This window comes from Cervus canadensis, chromosome X (genome assembly GCF_019320065.1).
Source record: "Cervus canadensis isolate Bull #8, Minnesota chromosome X, ASM1932006v1, whole genome shotgun sequence".
In the NCBI taxonomy this organism is placed as follows: Eukaryota; Metazoa; Chordata; class Mammalia; order Artiodactyla; family Cervidae; genus Cervus; species Cervus canadensis.
Genome location: NC_057419.1, coordinates 137,868,642 through 137,887,324, shown reverse-complemented (window position 1 = coordinate 137,887,324; position 18,683 = coordinate 137,868,642). Strand labels below are relative to the sequence as shown.

The 18,683-nt window shown below is 43.0% G+C and overlaps 1 protein-coding gene across 2 annotated transcripts in view; it reads right to left on the bottom strand.

Annotated features, from left to right (window-relative positions):
* The window catches only part of COL4A6 (collagen type IV alpha 6 chain), a 314,375-nt gene that overhangs the window by 35,228 nt on the left and 260,464 nt on the right, over positions 1-18,683 (bottom strand). For both annotated transcript variants that reach the window (XM_043457815.1, XM_043457816.1), the window contains exons 9-19: positions 16,016-16,078; positions 15,186-15,221; positions 14,960-15,001; positions 13,864-13,956; positions 12,518-12,571; positions 5,954-6,013; positions 4,865-4,909; positions 4,331-4,384; positions 3,046-3,115; positions 1,924-2,031; positions 578-718 (exon numbers count right to left, since the gene is read on the bottom strand). In XM_043457815.1, coding sequence (XP_043313750.1) covers positions 578-718; positions 1,924-2,031; positions 3,046-3,115; positions 4,331-4,384; positions 4,865-4,909; positions 5,954-6,013; positions 12,518-12,571; positions 13,864-13,956; positions 14,960-15,001; positions 15,186-15,221; positions 16,016-16,078 — 766 coding nt within the window. The remainder of the gene's footprint in view (positions 1-577; positions 719-1,923; positions 2,032-3,045; positions 3,116-4,330; positions 4,385-4,864; positions 4,910-5,953; positions 6,014-12,517; positions 12,572-13,863; positions 13,957-14,959; positions 15,002-15,185; positions 15,222-16,015; positions 16,079-18,683) is intronic.

The window sequence follows — 18,683 nt, the reverse complement described above, 5'->3', positions numbered from 1 at the left end:
CATGCAGGGTGTATTTCTAGCCTTTTTTCTTAGAATCTAGAGTTTCATCCTCTGATGACTTAAGAAGAATAAGCCCTGTGGAGGCTTTCAGCAGCCATCTATGAAGATCCCCTGGAGGAGGTAATGACAACCCACTCCAGTATTCTTGCCTGGGAAATCCCATGGACAGAGGAGCCTGGTGGGCCCCAGTCCATGGGGTCGCAAACAGCTGGACACGACTGAGCACACAGAGACATGAAGATCCAGGCTTGGTTTCTAATTTCTTGAGCTTTCAGCCCATCCTGCTGGAGCCCTGAGGACCAGGGAAAGCTTAAAAGAGCCAATTCTGCTCCTTCGAGAACTACCAGTCCACAGACTTAGGGGTTGAGAACAGTGAGGGGCTAAATGAAATGACTACAGAAGTCGGAAGGCATTAGGGAGTGTCTGGTCACTGAGATGGCCCTCGCTCATCTTCCTTGATGAACACTCTGATTGCTATGGTCCCTAACCTGTGAAATGCTGCCTCCCTCAAAAATCAGGGCTGTTCTACAGTCTGGATCACACACGGATCTCAAGACCAAAGGGAGAAACAACTTACCAGGTGGGCCTGATAGGCCTGGGAGGCCTGGCAAACCATCTCTGCCAGGGAGACCAGTTGCCCCCGTTGTGGTGCGGCCAGGGTTTCCTCGTTCCCCCTTCAGGCCTAGAGCTCCCTTGGGCCCCAGAGCACCGGGGCCACCTGGAAGGATAAGCCCACACAAAAATGTTAGTCACATCAGCCTCCTCTTTAAGGAGTCCAATTGGTGCCATATGTTAGACACTAACTCCAAGGAAGAGTTTGGGAAAGCATTTGCCTCTCTCCTGCAGCTAAGTTAAAAGGGTCCCTAGGAATCATCTAGCCTAACCTCCTGGGAAACAGAGGCCCAAAGATGTACAGAAACATGGTCAAGGGCCTAGAAGTTCTCAGTGGCAAACCTGAGAGAGAAAACTGGGACTCCAGCCCCCCATTTCTAGATTTTTTCCACCTTGGTGCTGGGATCAGCTGTACCTCCTCCAAGGGGCTTTTTTTTTTTAATTTTTATTTTTTGGCTGTGCCATGTGGCATGTGGGATCTTAGTTCCCCAACCAGGGATTGAACCGTGCCCCCTGCATTGGAAGCATGGAGTCTTAACCACTGGACTGCCAAGAAGTCCCACAAGGGGATGTTTTAAAAGCACAGGTATCCTTACAGAGGCCCATCTCTGAGGAATTTAGAAACTGCTGTTTTTAAAAGTAATGTCTGGCTTTATATTCGGGACATCAGTGCCTCCCAGACTCTGGGATGCCCTTTCTCTTTTTACTGCTAATAGAGTGACTTATGAGTGTGTGCCTCCAGTGACTGTTTCAAGGGTGTCATCCACAGGATCCCAGGGCCATTTACTGCCTGGGTTAAGCACACAGTGAAGGTCTGGGTACAAATTTTCCTCTAGGCTTTTGTTAGCTTCTTCTGGCAAGCATCAGCTGCAATGGCACATCCACAGAAGAGTGACAGGGCTGCCGCAGTCTAACCCAGGCTTCCTCACTGATGGTCTAGGCCTCACTGATGGCCTGTCTATCTATGGTACATTATCAAGGCCAAAGGAATGCTGCTTACCCAGGCCTTGAGTACATTTGTCCTTGCACTCACAGTGGGGAGCTTACTGACTAGGTCTACCTTTCTTTTTTTTTTTTTTTTAATTTATTTTTTATTTATTTTTATTTTTATTTTTTTTTTAATTTTTTAAATTATTTTTTAAATTTTTTTAAATTTTTTTATTTTTTTAAAATTTTTTATTTATTTTTTTTATACCTTTCTTTTGACTTTGGTTAACTAAGTCCCCAGACCAGAGGTATAGCAGGGGATGCTGAGAGCCAGAGTGGATATAGAGGACTAATCTGTGCAGGGGGTGGGTTGGTTTGTTTCACCTGGTAAAGCTGGTAATCCAGGGGCGCCAGGAGGGCCAGGTAGGCCCTGTATGCCTTCATCTCCTTTAAGGCCTGGGAGGCCTGGCATACCAGGGTCTCCAGGATAACCTGGCATTGCAAAGAAAAAAAAAGCAGTAAGCAAACCAAAGGAAGCCCACAAATGTCACAAAATGCCTCAAAAGAGTTGCAAGGAGATGTTCTCAGGTTGGAAGTGCCTTTCTTGCCCTTTACAGGTCTCCCAGATGCTAATGTGCTCATGTGATGATGGGCCTATTTGAACTAAGGGTCTCCTAGTGTTCAGAACTGGACTGGTTAGGGCTTGCCTTCCATGGTAAGATCTGACAAGTACTAGGAAGGTTCTCACTAGTAATCTTCTGTCATGCCTCAAACCTCTACCATTTGGGTTAAGGTGTTGAGGTGTACCCTTCAAGTATACACAGGTTTCTTGGTTGTGGAACATAGGAAGCCACTGTCAACCACCAACACCTCAGCTTTAATGAGTTTACCAGACAGGGCATGGGCCTGAGAGGATGTAAGGAGAGGGATTAGTTAGGAGATCCGAGTGGACAGATACTATAGCAGAAGCTTTTGGTTGAGCATCTGGATCTCTGGAGAAGCCAAAAGGAAGAATTGGACACATATAGTAACTACAACAATGAGAGGTAAAGAAAAACTTCCAAAGTGTCATACTACTGAGCACTGTTGACCACTTGTTCCCCTAGCCAAAGATACTTTCCCACTTCCTGTGAAATTGTCAGGCTCAAGCATGACATACATGAGATTCTGTGTGTCCCATTGCATCAGGCTGAAGTTACCCTAGCTGAGAGGATGTGAATCCTTTCCTAAGCATCACTAGGAGAACCATTTTTAGCTAATCGAGACCCAGGCCAATGCAAATCCCAGACTGGTGACCTAACACAAACATGGATTAATGGGTATTGGTTTGTTTGCCTAAAACACTGGAATTCAATTCATTCCCCAAGTTCAGGATCCATGAATGGCCCTTGTGGATGTTGGGTTTAGCAGCAATCCAATGACTGACACAGTATCCTTTAAATAATTACAGGGGATATAAAATTCAACTTTCTGCTTTTTCTCACTCAACTCAATGAAAAGTTGCACCTGAGATCACAGCACCATCTGTATCGATGAAAATATCTGGACCTGGCAGGCCAATGCCACCTTTTTCACCCTGCAAAGATTAAATACATTAAACACAAATATTTCTGTGACCTCATCACCTAAGATCATGTTCCCTCAAAACCATTCCCCAAGACAATGAAAGATTCCTCTTTCTGTAACCCCTTATTTTGAGGGCCAATTTGTCCATAGGTTAATTTCAAAGTCCAATAAATTTAAGAGGAAGGTGACACAAGGCAGGCCAGAGGCCTGACACTCAACTGCAAATCTGTCGAGGACAAGGGGTCCTGATTTATGTTGCAACCTGACTCCAGGACAATCTGCTTTTGAACCTGGGAAACATATTGCAGGAAGAGACAAGATGGCTATATTCAAGAGGTGCTGAGGAGGGAACAGAGTTTTAACTTTCTTTCCCATGTTCGGCAGGCTTGAAACTCTGCTACTGTCACTGCCCTTGTTATTGGATGACATCAAGCTGAAGAAATTAAAAGAGTCCTACTTTTCTCAAAAGAGGGACTCAGGTACCAGAATTGGATAAAGTGGCATATCCAGGGTGGGGTGGCAGGAGCCACTTGCCCCAGGTTCAGGCAGTAAGGGGGGTGCATTGTCTGAAAGAATTTAAGAATGATAACAAAACCCCAAAGTTGCTCATTCTAAATGATATCAAGAATAGAATATTTCTCCTTGTACGGATGGATTTGCTCCCACACCGTGACCGCCACTTTTTCGTCTACCACTGATCAAGTCGTGTCTAAGGAATGGTCATCAACTTTGTGTGTTCAAAGTAGCTTGCATGCATTTGGGGTAAAATGGGTGACATCTAAAATATCAAAACACTAAAAAATACCCCATCTCATTATGTAGGCATGTGCTATGATCTAAATGTTTGTGTCTCCTGAAAACTCATGTTGAAAACCGAATGCCCAAGGTGATAAATATTAGGTGGTGAGGACTTTGGGAAGTGACTAGGTCATGAGGGCAGAGCTCCCACCATTAGGAGCTAGCTTGTCCCTTCCACCTTGAGGACACTGTTACAAGTAGGCAGTTTGCAAGCCAGAAGAGGACTGTCACCAGAACTCAACCATACTGGCACTCTGATGTCAGATTTCCAGCCTCCAGAACTATGAGGAATAAATTTCTCTTGTTTATAAGCCACCCAGTCTGTGATATTTTGTTATAGCAGCCCAAATGGACAAAATAGCATTTATACTAATTCCTTACCCTTCCATCTTCCCAATCCTGGATTTTCACCTCCCACCAGCCTTACCTTAATTCCTGGGAATCCATTAAGCCCAGGGAAACCTGAAGACCCCTTCCTGCCCTGTGAAAGAAACATAGTTACAACTAAATTGAGTGTCTAAGAGCATAAGAGACGTTGGTTTTTGGATTAGTCCAGGACAAATGGCACAGGGATTTTGGCTGGCATTCCAGAACATGCATGGATTGTACCTGACTCTGGAAGCCATAAAATATTTCAGGAAGCAATTATGGTGCTAGGTAGCCAACTTGCATGTTAGTGGGTACAAAGACCACACGGCTAGAGATGAATATAAGCTGGCTTGGCCCTGATATCGTGTTAAAGATGTATGACTGCATTATGGCACCGAACTTACTGCACACTCATCTTCTTGGGTAAAAACAAAAGAAGTGAGTGGCTGAGATTCTATCAAGCAAATAGAGGCAGACAATTTGCATTATAAGCGGTGTTTCCCTTTGGATCGATGGTCATGTTAAATAAAGTAGGAGAGTCTTCTGGTCAGGATGTTATACACTGAGACTTTAATGATATTAGCCAAAATACCTGACTCCCTGGAGGGCCTTGGACTCCTTCTAAACCCATGGGACCCTGTAAAGAGAATAGAGGTACCTTAGAAAGATTAATAGCCCACAGTAGACAAAGCCACTAGACTTACATAACAAAGCTCTCCCACTGAGTTCAGGATTTAGCAGCCCCTAAAATCAGGTAAGAGAATGTTCCTAGACTTGGCTTAATGACTTCTTTCTATGCACTAATCCATCAGGCTGAATAGAGGCACAGAGAATTTTTAAAGAGCTAAATAAATGGAAACATTTTAAGTAGTAGGTGGAATTTGGTAGAAGGGCTGGGTAGTATTATACTTAGTCTGCATTAGTTCCAAGTCATGAGATTTTTAAATAGATTGTGGGAGGGCCTCTTGTCTCTCACCCCAAATGCATTCTTTGTTGATGATTATATGTTTTCAAGACAAGGGAGAAGAGGAGAGTGGAGAAAGAAATGGCAGCCTAATGGATGAACATTGCTGAATACTCAAGACTCTTAACAAGCTTCGTGACCAAGCTAAAAACACAATGAATTAATTCTCTGAAATGTTGCTTCTTTAAGGTGAAGGTTGGCCAGTTGTTTACAAGCTGAGACCCAAGTGCCTGAAGCTAGGAATCAGGCTAACAGTTAGTTCTCCACTTGAAGTGAGATTATTATTGGAAATAATTGACTTCAAATTCACTATGTTCTAGAACTTCCCAGGCTGGTTTCTGTTCTATAAAAATTGCACTTGGGCCTCTCTCTTGCATTCCTGCAAATTGCCCCTCCCAGGATAGGATGGAAAACATTCACATCATTCACATCATTCTTTAGCCCAGAAGATAATTATATGTGAGGACAAAAAGAGAGTAAATGGGCTGAGGAGCCCCTGGTGTAGAAGGTACATCATTCCTTATTCAAGGGAACCACTAAGTCAAGGGAGTGGGGCAGAGAAGAGGAAGAGGACTTAGGGACCTGCCTGAGGGTTGAGAAAGAGAAATAAGAGAAGCTTAGGAGTACATCAGGTTATATAATAGAAAGATGCAAACAAGAAAGAAAATGGACCAGTTGACTTCATAGATCCAGGCAAGCAATATTCCACGTTCATACCCTAGGTCCTGGCAAACCAGGAATTCCCTTTTCTCCTTTTTCTCCAGCAATTCCAAATCCCTAAAGGAAAAAAGAAACCACAGGTTATAACATTGATTTCCCCATAGGTCTCCTGGCTCCATCCAAAGTGAAAGTGTTAGTCACTCAGCCATGTCTGACTCTCTGTGACCCCATGGACTGTAGCCTGCCAGGCTTCTCTGTCCATGGAATTCTCCAGGCCTAGCCTAGGACACTGGAGTGGGTTGCCATTTCCTCCTCCAGGGGATCTTCCCGACCCAGGGATTGAACCCAGGTCTCCTGCATTGACAGGTGGATTCCTTACCACTGAGCCACCTCGGAAGCTCATTTCTATCTAGTCATGGTCTAGAGCCTTGCAGGCCTTAGGAACACTCCCAGAGGGACTGCAAGATGGTCACCAACCCCTCCTGCCCTGCTCACAGGAGATGAGGGCATGCAGTCGTGAACATGACTTGAGGATCTTCAAGGGACAAGCAGAAATCCCAAAAGCAGAGTGAATGGGAGCACTTCCTCCCCTCTGGGTCTAGGGCAAGCATATGCCTGAGATATGGAAGAATTCATTGCTAAAGTGGATAAAGTATTTCACGACAAACGTAATTGAGTGACTTTGTTGTCAGTGTTTAAAATTGGACTTTCTGGAGCATAGATTTTGTAAAATAGCATTTAGGCCTATTAAGAGAGTAAAGAAGACAGTGAAATCTTCTCACAAGGAAGCTTGTGAAAGACACTAAATGTTATGGCACACGTCCTGTTGTCCTCTTGATGTGATCTGGCTCAGCTGGTTGTAAAAAGCACTGCTCCAAACCCATTTGTAGAATAGTTTTTCCTTCTTCTTTTATACTAACAGCATTCCCATGGGTACAGTTGCTTGGATAGCCCTTAGCTTTCTAGGCCCAAGTTTTTTTTTTTTTTTTTTTTTTAATGTGAGTTGTTTTTCTTGTCATTGTGGTTGTTGAGGTGAGGAGTGCATGTCTGTTAAGGATCCAATTCAAAGCAGGCTTTGGTTCCTACTTATCTTTTCTCTTTTCTACATCTACAGTTAGGAGTCAAATAGCTCAGCCCTCATGCTGAATAGAATTTCTATTTGAATGGCTTGTGGGTCAAACTGAATGCAAACTTCTTTGAAATCTTAGTTCTGCAGCTCAAATTGGACACCAAGGCATGGTGCCCCCTGGTGGCATGTGTCTACTGGCGTCTGAAGTCAAACACTTCATGGAGGCTTCCCTGGCCTATGGAAGGAAGCTATGGCAGCCTGGAATTTTCCAGGCAAGAGTACTGGAGTGGGTTGCCATTTCCTTCTCCAGGGGATCTTCCCGACCCGGGGATAGAACCCAGGTGTCCCACATTGCAGGCAGATGCTTTACCCTCTGTACCACCAGGGAAGCCCATGGCAGCCCAAGCTGCCCCCACTCTTCAAGCACCAAAATGGGTTCTAGATGAAAGTCTATGAGCAAAAGGTCTATATCACATTCACTTCTGTCTCCTCCAAGGCATGTTACTGTAGGCTGAACACACACAAGGTGGTCCGATACATATTTGTTGAATTAAATAGAACAGTGACCCAGGGAACAAAAGTGTTCAAAAGGGTGAGGGGAAGAATGTCCAGGAACCATCTCACAGCCCCCACCTATCTTGTCCATAGTTGTAAAGACAAAAGGGCCTTGTCCTTCTTCAGAAAGCAGAAGGAGCCTCTGGACTCTTGCTTTCTCAGAGAGAGGGTCTGAGAGCTTGAGCTAGAATGTGAACAAAAATAAATACACACAATGTTTAAAAAGGAAAAAAAAAATTATAAAGCAATTTGTGTGTGTGGGTTAAAGCCAATAAAACATAGATGACTTGGCAAGATATTGGGTTGTAGACTCAGCTTGTCTCCCAGCACATGGAGGCCCCATACAAGGCCCTGCTGAACAAGCTGTTCTAGCAAGATGTCCTGGGCCCCGGCCCTGTCCCAGCCAGTGCTCGTCATGACCTGACTTGCACCCACTGCTCCCATACCTCTTCTCAGCCATGGCCAAGAACGCCTCATTAGACAACTAGCTTAGCTGTTTACAGGTCTGCTCTCTAGGGCCTTGGTCTCCTGGTATTTTTGGTTCAAGGATATTAGTGGCTCTGTACAAACTCAACTTCAATCACATGGCCAGGAGTTGAGGGGGGTCGGCAGGATGAGGAGCGTGGTATGAGAAAAAGGTGAACTGCAAACACTAGGCTGCAACCAGGGGGTGTCAGGCCCCACTGTGGAGTGAAAGACACCGGCTCTGGGTCCTCAGAGACCTGCTGGCCCAAGAGGCAGGCTGCCAGGGTGGTCACCCTCTGCCCAGGCTCCTCTCCCAGCCCCCATAAGGGCCATGGAGAAGGGCGAGGCCCATCTGCACAACCAGGGAGGAAGGCAGGAGGGAGGCTGAAGTCTGAAAAGGGGCTAAGGCCACAGGGGAAGGGCAGGGAGTGATCATATTTAGGGGTCATTTTTGGGAGGCTAAACCACAGGAATCTGTTCAGCTTGGCACTGCAGGAGGACTTGAGATGTGAAACTTGAGAGGTTAGACAAGTCAGTCTTCCTCAGCTCTGATCCTGTCACACTGGTGCTACTGCCCCCTCAGGGCACCAGAGCCTGGGGCCTAGCTTAAGTCTGTCAAGTTGGGGCTGCACCTCTGAAAGACCTACCTGAAATGCCTGGAAAGCCTGGGGCTCCACTGAAGGAGAACTCCCACCTGCCCAGTAGTTGCCTCAGCTCCACCCAACAATCACCTCAGGATGGACCATTTTGTTTTCTTCTCTCTCTCCCCCATCTGCCATGTTGCCTTACCCTGTGTTTGCTGGCACCTTGGAGGGCACAGAGGTAAATGACTGAGAGTCTCCACAGGAGCACCTGTGGCCTACGTGTGAGTTTGTTGCTGGGACAGTGTGGTGAAGTGTGTGAAGCTGGGGCTGAGCCACAAAAGCAGAGATGCTGGGTCACTGCAGAAAGGGCAAGGGAAAGAAGGGGAGGCCTACACCAGTCAGGTTGGCCACTTGTTGCTCCTGCAAAGATCTGGGCTAGAATGGAAAGAAAACAAACGGTTGAAGGGAACATTTTGGATTCTCTAGAGATTTCTACCCTCAGTGCTGTCTTGTTTCTCAATGAGTGTGGATAACTGAAAGCTGATGTGAGGGTTCTGGCTTTGAGAAGTGTGTTCCTTTCGAAAAGTTCAGAGTATCTGAAACATGTTACCACCTTTCTTCTTACAACTTTTTTGACAGAAGGCAAGAAGGTACCTATGAATGTCCCTACTAAGCAGATAGAGATATTAGGAGCAAAGGAGTTACAGGATTTGGCCAGGGTTGCACGTGAAATCCATGCCAAAGTGGGCTGAGAACTCTGGTTTCTTGATTCCCACTCTCTGAAAATAACACTGTACCATATAAAGAAAGGTATTTTTCCAGCTTGGATGTCTTTACAGTCAACTGGGGTTTCTATTTGTCAGATCACACTGTGAAACACTGGAAATGCTGAGCTTAAAAAGGCATTGCAATTTATCACTGTTGATTGCTGTCAGTCTGTCTTTCTTTTACAGGGCAAAAGGGAATGGGGTGAACTTGCAGAAGGGGAATTCCTCTGAGGTAGAACAGGGAAGGGGATAGGAAGGAGCGAGCCAGTGAATGAATGGCAGAGCAGCAGAGATCACACAATCCACCACCACCATGACAAGAACCAACTGAACTGTAGGGGGCAGTGTGGTATGAGGAAAAAGCCTGGAACTGGCTAGTATTCAAGAGAACTGAATTTCAGTCTCTGTTCTGCTAATAACTTGCTGTATAACTCTGGACAAGACTCTTTACCTCTTCAGGCCATGGTTTCCTCATCAGTACAGGGATATAAGCTCCGTCCATCTTGCTTACATCACAGAGATGATGTGTGTGACTAGAATCTATGTGAAATGCTCACAAAGTAAAGGTCCCCCAACCCACTTGCAAAGTACTCTATATCTGTGTGGTCCAATAAAAAGATAATGTGAGCTACTATGTTATTTTCAATTGTTTAGTAGTTTCATTAAAAAGTAAAACAAATAGGTGACATTAATTTAACAACGTTTTATTTAATCAAATATGTCATAAATATTGGGCTTCCCAGGTGGCGCTAGTGGTAAAGAAACTACCTGCCGATGCAGGAGATGTAAGAGATGCAGGTTTCATCCCTGGGTTGAGACTATCCCCTGGAGGAGAGCACAGCAACCCACTCCAGTATTCTTGCCTGGAGAATCCCACAGACAGAGGAGCCAGGTGGGCTACGGTCCACAGGGTCCTAAAGAGTCGGACATGACTAAAGCAACTTGCCACCGCATAGCACAGCACATCATAAATATTGTTTCAACACTGAAGTAAAAATTGTTTAAAAAATGAGATATTCTCTCTTATTTTTTTCACACCTAGGTTTGGAAATCTGTTGTGTGTTTTATACTTACAGCACAACTTGTTTCAAACTAGCCACGTTTCAAGGGACTGGTAGGCGTTTGTGGCTGGTGGTTATTATATTGGACAACACATGTTTATACTTTGCAAAGAAACCTGACGTACATCATGAGTTGGTCTCAAAACAGGAGAGATGACCATTGCCATGTGACATATATACAGAAAGGTTCAGAGAAAGTCCCAGACCTGGGGTTGGGGCTGAAGTCTAGGTATCCTGTCTCCAACATCAGGATTCTTTCCCTTTCTGATTCATTAGATTCTGAGTTGATTAAAATCAAAGCCATAGAACAGATGGCTCTCTGTGCTGCTGTGTCTCTATGGAGTAGTAGCCATCATCGTGAAAGCCACCTGTGCCACTGGCTCTACTGGCTGGGTTTTCTGGCCACCAGGAGAGACCCAAAGTGTTTCAAAGAACTGCAGGGAAGCACTGGAGTCCTCTGTTCTCACTTTTCCAGCCAGCCGGGACAGGCCTAGTCATCTTTGATTTATCCATTTCTCTCCCAACCCCGACACCCAATCCATGGAAATTTCATCAGCTCCTTCAGAACTCATCGTGTGGTTTAATAGATATATCAAGCAAATGTAGTGTGTTGACCTTGTTTCGATTCTGATTCCGAACAAGGTAATTATTAAAAAATATATTTATGAGACAATCATGAATACAAATTCTGATAATGAATGTTAAGTCATTACAATTAATTAGTGATGATGAAATCATCATGATGTCTTTAAAAAGTCCTTATCTCTTAGAAATACTGAGGTGTTTGCGGTGAAGTGCTATGTCTGTTACTGGCTTCAGATTGGCCATGAGTTGCTAATTATTGAAGCCAGGTGATGGGGACACAGGGGGATCATTATGCCATTCTCTTCACTTTGTATATGTTTGAAATGTTCTAGAACAAGAAATTTCAACTTTTTACATTTTGAATTCATGTACTTCTTTCCATTTTCCATTTTAGTCCAAGACATCACCATTTCTCACCTGCACTGTCACAGTAGCCTCTGTTTGCTGACCCCCGCTCCTTGCCCCCATCTTCCATTACCCCCCTCCACTTCCCACTACCACAAAGAGAGATCTTCTTAAAAATACAAGTCAGAGCCTTCCAATGGCTTCCCATTACATTTAACATAAAAGCCACATTTGACCTACAAAAGTCTCCATGATCTGGCTCCTGCCTCTTTTTCTGGTTATTGGCCTTGCTCACTCTTCTCCACCCACCTACTTCTTGCTGTTCCTCAGGGTCTTGGCACTGTGGTTCTCTTGGCCAGAAACACTCTTCCAAAACTTCCACATGACTTACTCCCTTATAATAAGCATCTCCTCAGACAGGCCCTTCTTGACCACTCTGTCCGAAGTAACCAATTCCATTCCCCACCCACACTCCATCACTTTGACCCCTTTTTATCATCTATGTATCACTTACCACGATAGGAACTTGTTCTCCATTCATTTGTTTACTTGTTAATTCTCTCCCCTCCCTTACCCCTCTGCCCTTTGAATATACTTTCCTCAAGGTCAGGGACTCGTACCTATCTGATTGTTATTTACTGTTTGAGCTTCAGAGTCCAGCAGAAGGCCTGGCATATAGGGGCCCTCAAAAAGCATTTGTTGGGTAAAAAAATCTAAGATACAAGGGCATTTAGGAAAGTGAAAAAAGGATCACTAACATTACCATTTACTGAACAATTGATAAGTGCCAGGCATTTATTAAGTCCTCTTCATGCATATTATCTCCTTTAATCCTCGTAACCACCCCATTATTGTCCCCATTTTTTTGGTAGGTTAGGAAACTGAGGCTTAGAAAAGTTAAGAAACTTGTCACATAGCCAGAAACTGGTGAAATCAGAAGTCAAGCCTATAGGTCTGTTTCAACTCTAGGGCTTGAGATAATATCCTCTAAGCTATATAGTCATATGAAGAACCTAATGTCCCCATGGATTTGAAAAACAAGAACATGTCCTTAAATGCCTTCTAACAATGAAGACGGTTAAATTCTCTACAATAACCATAGGAGGAAAGTATTTCTGTTTGCTTTTTATTAGTATAGCTGTTGTCCAATCAGATCCTCAAATACATGTTGACCAAATAGGGAGACTTACCGGCAGACCAGGTGGACCACTTATTCCTGGGAAGCCCTGAGGCCCTGGTTCACCCTGGAAAATCAACCAAAGCTCAGTGAGTAGCAGCAGGCAGCAGTGAACATAAAGGAGATGGCTCCCTTGAGTTACTTGGATGGGCAGTGGGGAACCACAGGGATGTTTGGGATGCGAGATGCTGATGCAGATTGCCCAGGCTCCACAATTAGTAACTACACCAGGATGTCTAAATTTAGGGAGCCTTTTGTGGTGTGGAAAGGACCAAAGTCCATGGCAGGGGAAAAAAAAACTATCCAAAACAGAATCTCAAATGCCCAGGTTAATTGGGAGGCAGAAAAGATGATCATCTGTTTTCTTTCCAGTGGAAGAAGCTGTTAAGTGCGATTTTCTCTAGCAAATTACTGGCTGCAAAGACATCAATGGTTTTGGGAAAAGAGTAATGATTACAGTTTGGAAAGTGCTGCATAATACTCTAATCTGTCTTTCCTTAATATGCTAATTTACCGATTAGTACCCTGAAGGGGCTCCTTAAGGTTTGGGAATAGTTAGGAAGGCAGGGAATTTTTCATGTGCTCCCAAACTGTTCCCAAAACAATGATTACTTCCTGTAAACCTGGAGAATGCCTGGAGCTGTTGCTTCCACAAAGAAATGGGACTAAACACTTCCCTTGACCACAGGTACAGAATCGATCACAAAACTAAAGGGATCCCCAGGAAGGAGTGGAATGCAGGTTACTAAAAGATATCTGCACAGATTAATAGGAAACAGCCATTCAAATACAACCAGGTCTACACTCATATCAAAATATAGATTATAAAATATCTCACTTAAACAGGTTCAGCCTTGGTAGTTCAGATCAGGTGAAGTAGGGCATCTACTGCCACTTGACAGTAGGGTGACAGGGTGACCCTGTATGCAGGGTCAAGTTCTGAGGGAAAATAGCTTCTTTAAGAGGATAACTCAAGAGCAACCATTATACCCTATTGTTCTGTTATAGCACGTTGGGGACAACGTAAGTATTGAGAGAGTTGGTAGTTAGGAGGAAAAAAACTCAACTATTTAATGTTTGTTTTAAGTTATTTAGCATCTTGATAACTGAATCTACAAAACTGAAACAGAGAATAGCACCTGAATGATTATTCAGAAACCCAGGCACACTCATAACCATATACCAGAAAACAGACTCTATAAAATTTTCACAAGGGACAGAACAAAGAAGGTTTTATCTTCACTTTCAAACAAAAATCCATTACCCAGAACCTTCTATCTTAGTATAGTCTGGTTATTAGAGTTGAACTCTAGTATTAATAGGGAAAGGCTTATTAACTTGTTCTTAAATGTTCACTACCTTGGATCCTTTCTTCCCTTTGGGAAATCCCATGAATTCCAGTTCTCCAGTAGATGGTGGGGGTCCTGCAGGACCAGGCAGGCCAACATCTCCCTGTAAGATCAAACGAAACATTAAACAAAGCAGACACCACACAGACCATTTCTCCAGAGGGTAGGTTTGTCCTCCAGATATACTTCACAGATAAACTGTCCATGACTTTAGCCTCTTCACCCTCACCCTTGCAGCAATGAGGAACCAAAACTACCAGTCCCAAGAGGTGAAAAGAATTATGAGCCTGACCAAATGCATTCTGTACCAGCACTGCAGAGGGACGAAGTGAGATGGATGAAAGGAAACAGCAGGTTCACGGTTTCCATGGTCATGCATGAAAGGGTGTTTAGAAGTAAGCCAAAAAGGGGTTTGAGCAAGGTGAATGGCAACCTCTTGGCAACAGTGATCAGACTCTAACTGGTCCAATCTTTGCCAAGAGCACAAGCAGAGGCAGTAAAGTCTGTGTTGGAACACTGAAGACTGGAATTGCTCCTTGAAGACAGTGGCAGCCAACAAGCTACAAGAGGCAGCCACCAAGGAAGGGGAGGGCAAGCTCCCAGTCTCCCTTGAGGCTCCTAAATGACTTTACAGTTTCTATAGAGGGAAATATTAGTAGGAGAATGAGGGAAGGAAAATAAAAGGGAATGATGAGCGAAGGTTAAGAAGGAGAGAGGGGGGAGATGGAGGGGGAGAAGGAGGAAGGATGGAGAGAAGAGAAGCAGACAAAAGGAAAGAGAAAACAACACAATATAATACAAATCAGTAGGGAAATACCCAGGTGGAAGGAAGATAAAATATATTTCAAGAGAGTACGTTCATCAGACATGTACACTTCACAGTAGGAAGCAGGAAGACTACAATATTTTGAAGGAAAAAGACCACAAGAGCCTATGTGTACATATGCAACCCTCAAGGAAACCCACCAGAGGACTCATGAGGGATGGGAAATGTTCACTTTCCAAGGCAAAGATCCAAAGCCCCCAACACAAGCAGGCACACGTGTGCAACTAGAGACACTTCTTGAAGCACATGGAAAGCAGTGTATGTTCCAAAATCTATTTACCTTGACTCCTTTCTCTCCTTGGAAACCTAACCCCATATTCCCCTGGGGCACAGGGATGCAGGGAAGAAAAACAAAATCAATTACTAAATAAGCTCCAGGAATTTAAATTGGAATGCAGTCTTTTTTTTTTAAAACAGAGTATGTTTAACAAGACAAGAAATATCTCTGGGGAAACTAGCGTACTTAGTGGTAGGAGGTCAAGTGACCCAAGACAAAGTATACTTACATCAGGACCAGGGAAACCAGGGGGGCCAGGAGGACCCTGGATTAAAAGAGAAAAGAAAGAGTTAGCTCTTGTTAGTTTCAGCCCCAAAGAACCTAGGCATGTTGAGAGTCACTGAGGGTAAGTCCCCTACCAGCGCGGTGTGGCCCTGCTTTGGTGTAGCAGATTCTAGCTCCTTCTCCCCAGAGTTCCTTTTTTTTAAACATCTCCTTTGAAATTTCCCCAATTGACCTGATAACAGTCATGCTAAGGTAATGAAGACTTCATGTGTCATTCTTCCCATTAGGTAGGCCCGACAGTTTTAAATGATGAGTTTTGGTGGAAGTAATTCAAACTAATCAGGGGTGGGTTTTCACATACTGGAGAGAGGCTTTCTGGGTACCACACAGATAACTGGCTATGTTCTTCCTAGAATCAGTGATGGAAAATAGGTAGGTGGGAAGAGCTCTCCAAGGTGAAGTGCTGAGAAAGATTTTGAAGTTGCTTCTGTGCTCAGGGTGGGTGATGGTGCTGGTGGTATGATTAATTAGCAATGTCTATCATGGATGAGGGGAATGGAGGGTCACAATAGATATGCTGGGTATTAGCCATCCTTGGGATATACTTTAGGTTGAGCTAGACTAGGAGGCTTTGGAGGCCCAGAGTAGATGGTCAGAGATTCTGATAAATAAAGGTTACAAATAGCTCCTTATAAGAACATGCTTCACTTAAACCTCCAAGAATGGAAACTGCCTTTCTCCACTAGGAAGGCCTACATTTACACAGGCTTTTAATCCAGGGGAAAGCATTCATGCAAATGCTATGATCACATGGTAGATTTAGGCCAGTCTTACTTGCAATCCTGGTGGTCCTATGGGTCCTACAGCTCCTGGAGATCCAGCTGTTCCTTGTGGGCCCTAGAGAGGAAAGTTTTTACCAAAGTCAAAGAAGTAAGACAGTTTCTCAGGAAAAATATACCCATAAGAATCACACTAGAATGTTCATAGCAGCTTTATTTAGAATACTTAAAAAGTGGAAATGTCAGATGAATGGATAAAGAAGTTGTGGCATATTAATATCATGGAATATTACTCAGCCATAAAAATGAGATAATGCCATTTGCAGCAACATGGATGGACCTAGAGATTATCATACTAAGTGAAGTAAGTCAGACAGAGGAAGACAAATACCATATGATATCGCTTATATGTGGAATCTAAAACACAATGCAAATCAACACATCTATGAAACAAAAACAGACTTACAGATATAGAGAACAAACTTGTGGTTGCCAAGGAGGAGGGGGTAGGGGAGGGATGGACTGGGAGTTTGGGATTAGGAGATGCAGAATGTTATATACAGGATGGATAAACAACCAGGTCCTACTGTATAGCATTGGGAACTATATTCAACATCCTGTGACGAACCATAATGGAAAAGAAATATGAAATAAGAATGTGTATGTGTGTGTGTGTATATATATATATCTGAGTCACTTTGCTATACAGTAGAAATTAATACATCATAAATCAACTATACTTCAATAAAACTTTTTAAAAATTGGAAATGTCCCAGGTGTCCAGTGATAGAATAACTGATTTAAAAGACCCAATACATCTATATAGTGGAATAAGTACTCAACAATAGAAAGTAACAAATTATTGATATATTAAACAAAGAGAATGAATCTCAAAAGTTCTGTTCTAAGTGAAAGAAGCCAGACCCCAAAGGCTACATACATATTATTCCCTCTGTATGAAGTTCTAGAATAGGAAAACCTTATCTATGATAGAAAAAAAATCAGAACAGTGATTGCCTTTGATGTGGGTTGACTGGGAAGGAGCAGGAGAGAACTTTCTCTTTTTTTTCAAGATTTTTTTGACATGGACCATTTTTAAAGTCTTTATTGAATTTGTTCCAACATTGCTTCTGTTTTACGTTTTGGTTTTTTGGCCATGAGGTATGTGGGATCTTAGCTCCTCGACCAGGGATTAAACCCACACCCCTTGCATTGCAGGGTGGAGTTTCTGAGGTGATGGGAATGGTCTACACCTTAGGAGGGGTTGAATTACACGGAAATGTTTATTTGTCAGAATGCAGCAAATGCACATTTAAGATTTGTGTATTTCATTATATGTAAATTTTACAGGAAAGGAAAAACTGTAAACAAATTTTGAAGTCTAGCTAATGATAGCCATGCTGTAGCATTTAGGGGTAGGAGTATTATTGTCTGCAGTTAACTTTGAAATGCAGCAAAACTAAGATGGATTGATGGATGGAAGTGTGATAAAGCAGGTAAAGTACTAATGGTACAGCTATTCACTGAAAACTTGGTTCAACTTTGCTCTCTATTTGAAAACTTTCATATTAAAGTTATGAAAAAGCCAAAAACTTAAAAAAGAAAAAAAAAACAGTTATATCACTATCAGATAAAGTGGACTTCAAGACAAAGAATATTACTAGGGATAAAGAGGGGGTGCTTTGTAACAGAAATATAGTTCAATTCATCAAGAAGATGTAACAATCTTTGATGTGCATACACTTAATAGCCGAGCTTCAAAACACACAAAGCAAAGACTGATGGAACTGTAAGGAGAAATAGATAAGTTCACGATTCTAGATGGAGATTTGAACATCCCTCCTTCAGTAATTAATAGAACAACTGAACAAAAAAGTGAGGAAACAGAAGATCCAAATCACATGATTAACTACTTTGACCTAATGCATATTTTTTAGATCACTATACCCTCAACCAGCTCAATACATACTCTTTTCAAGTACATATGGTACATTCACCAAGATAGTTCCATAAGTGGGGCCATAAAATAAACCTCAACAAATTTAAAGCATGGAACTATCCAGAGGGTACTCTCTAACTGCAATAAAATCAGACTAGAAACCAATAACATAAAGATATCTGGAAAGTCACCAAATATTTGGAAATTAACCACCATCAATCCCCATGGGTCAAAAAAAAATCAGAAGGAAAACTAGAAAATATTTTGAACTATATGATGGCAATATTAAAAGTGAGAGAATGAAATCTGAAGAGAAAGATGGTATGGGGAAAGATGGTATGCTCCCTAGTTTTAATGATAAGTTATAAGTTTAATGATAAGTGATAAGGTGATTGTGCTTAGGTGAAGGATGGAGAAATTAAGTGAAATCAAGACTTAGGAGGGAGAGAGAGTAGGGGTTCACAGGTTCCCTAGAAATATATGAGAGTAGAACATTGCTCTGACAATAACTAATAACCCGTGGTCTCCTTACTGATCATGAATCTCTTATCCAGCCATGAACCCTCCCTCCCTAAAGCTAAGCGGTTTATTTAACATGTCTGGATATGCAGACAAAAACTGTATCTTTGAGGGCAGGGATATGCATCTCCAGGAGAAGTTATGGAGCAAATACACTGGATGTTCTTCCACAAATGTGGTTAACCCACGATCTAAGCCAATGCCGTTCCACTTTAGGAGACCTCTGTGCTCTTGGTCCTCATTCATCTCTGTTTACAAGTGTGCC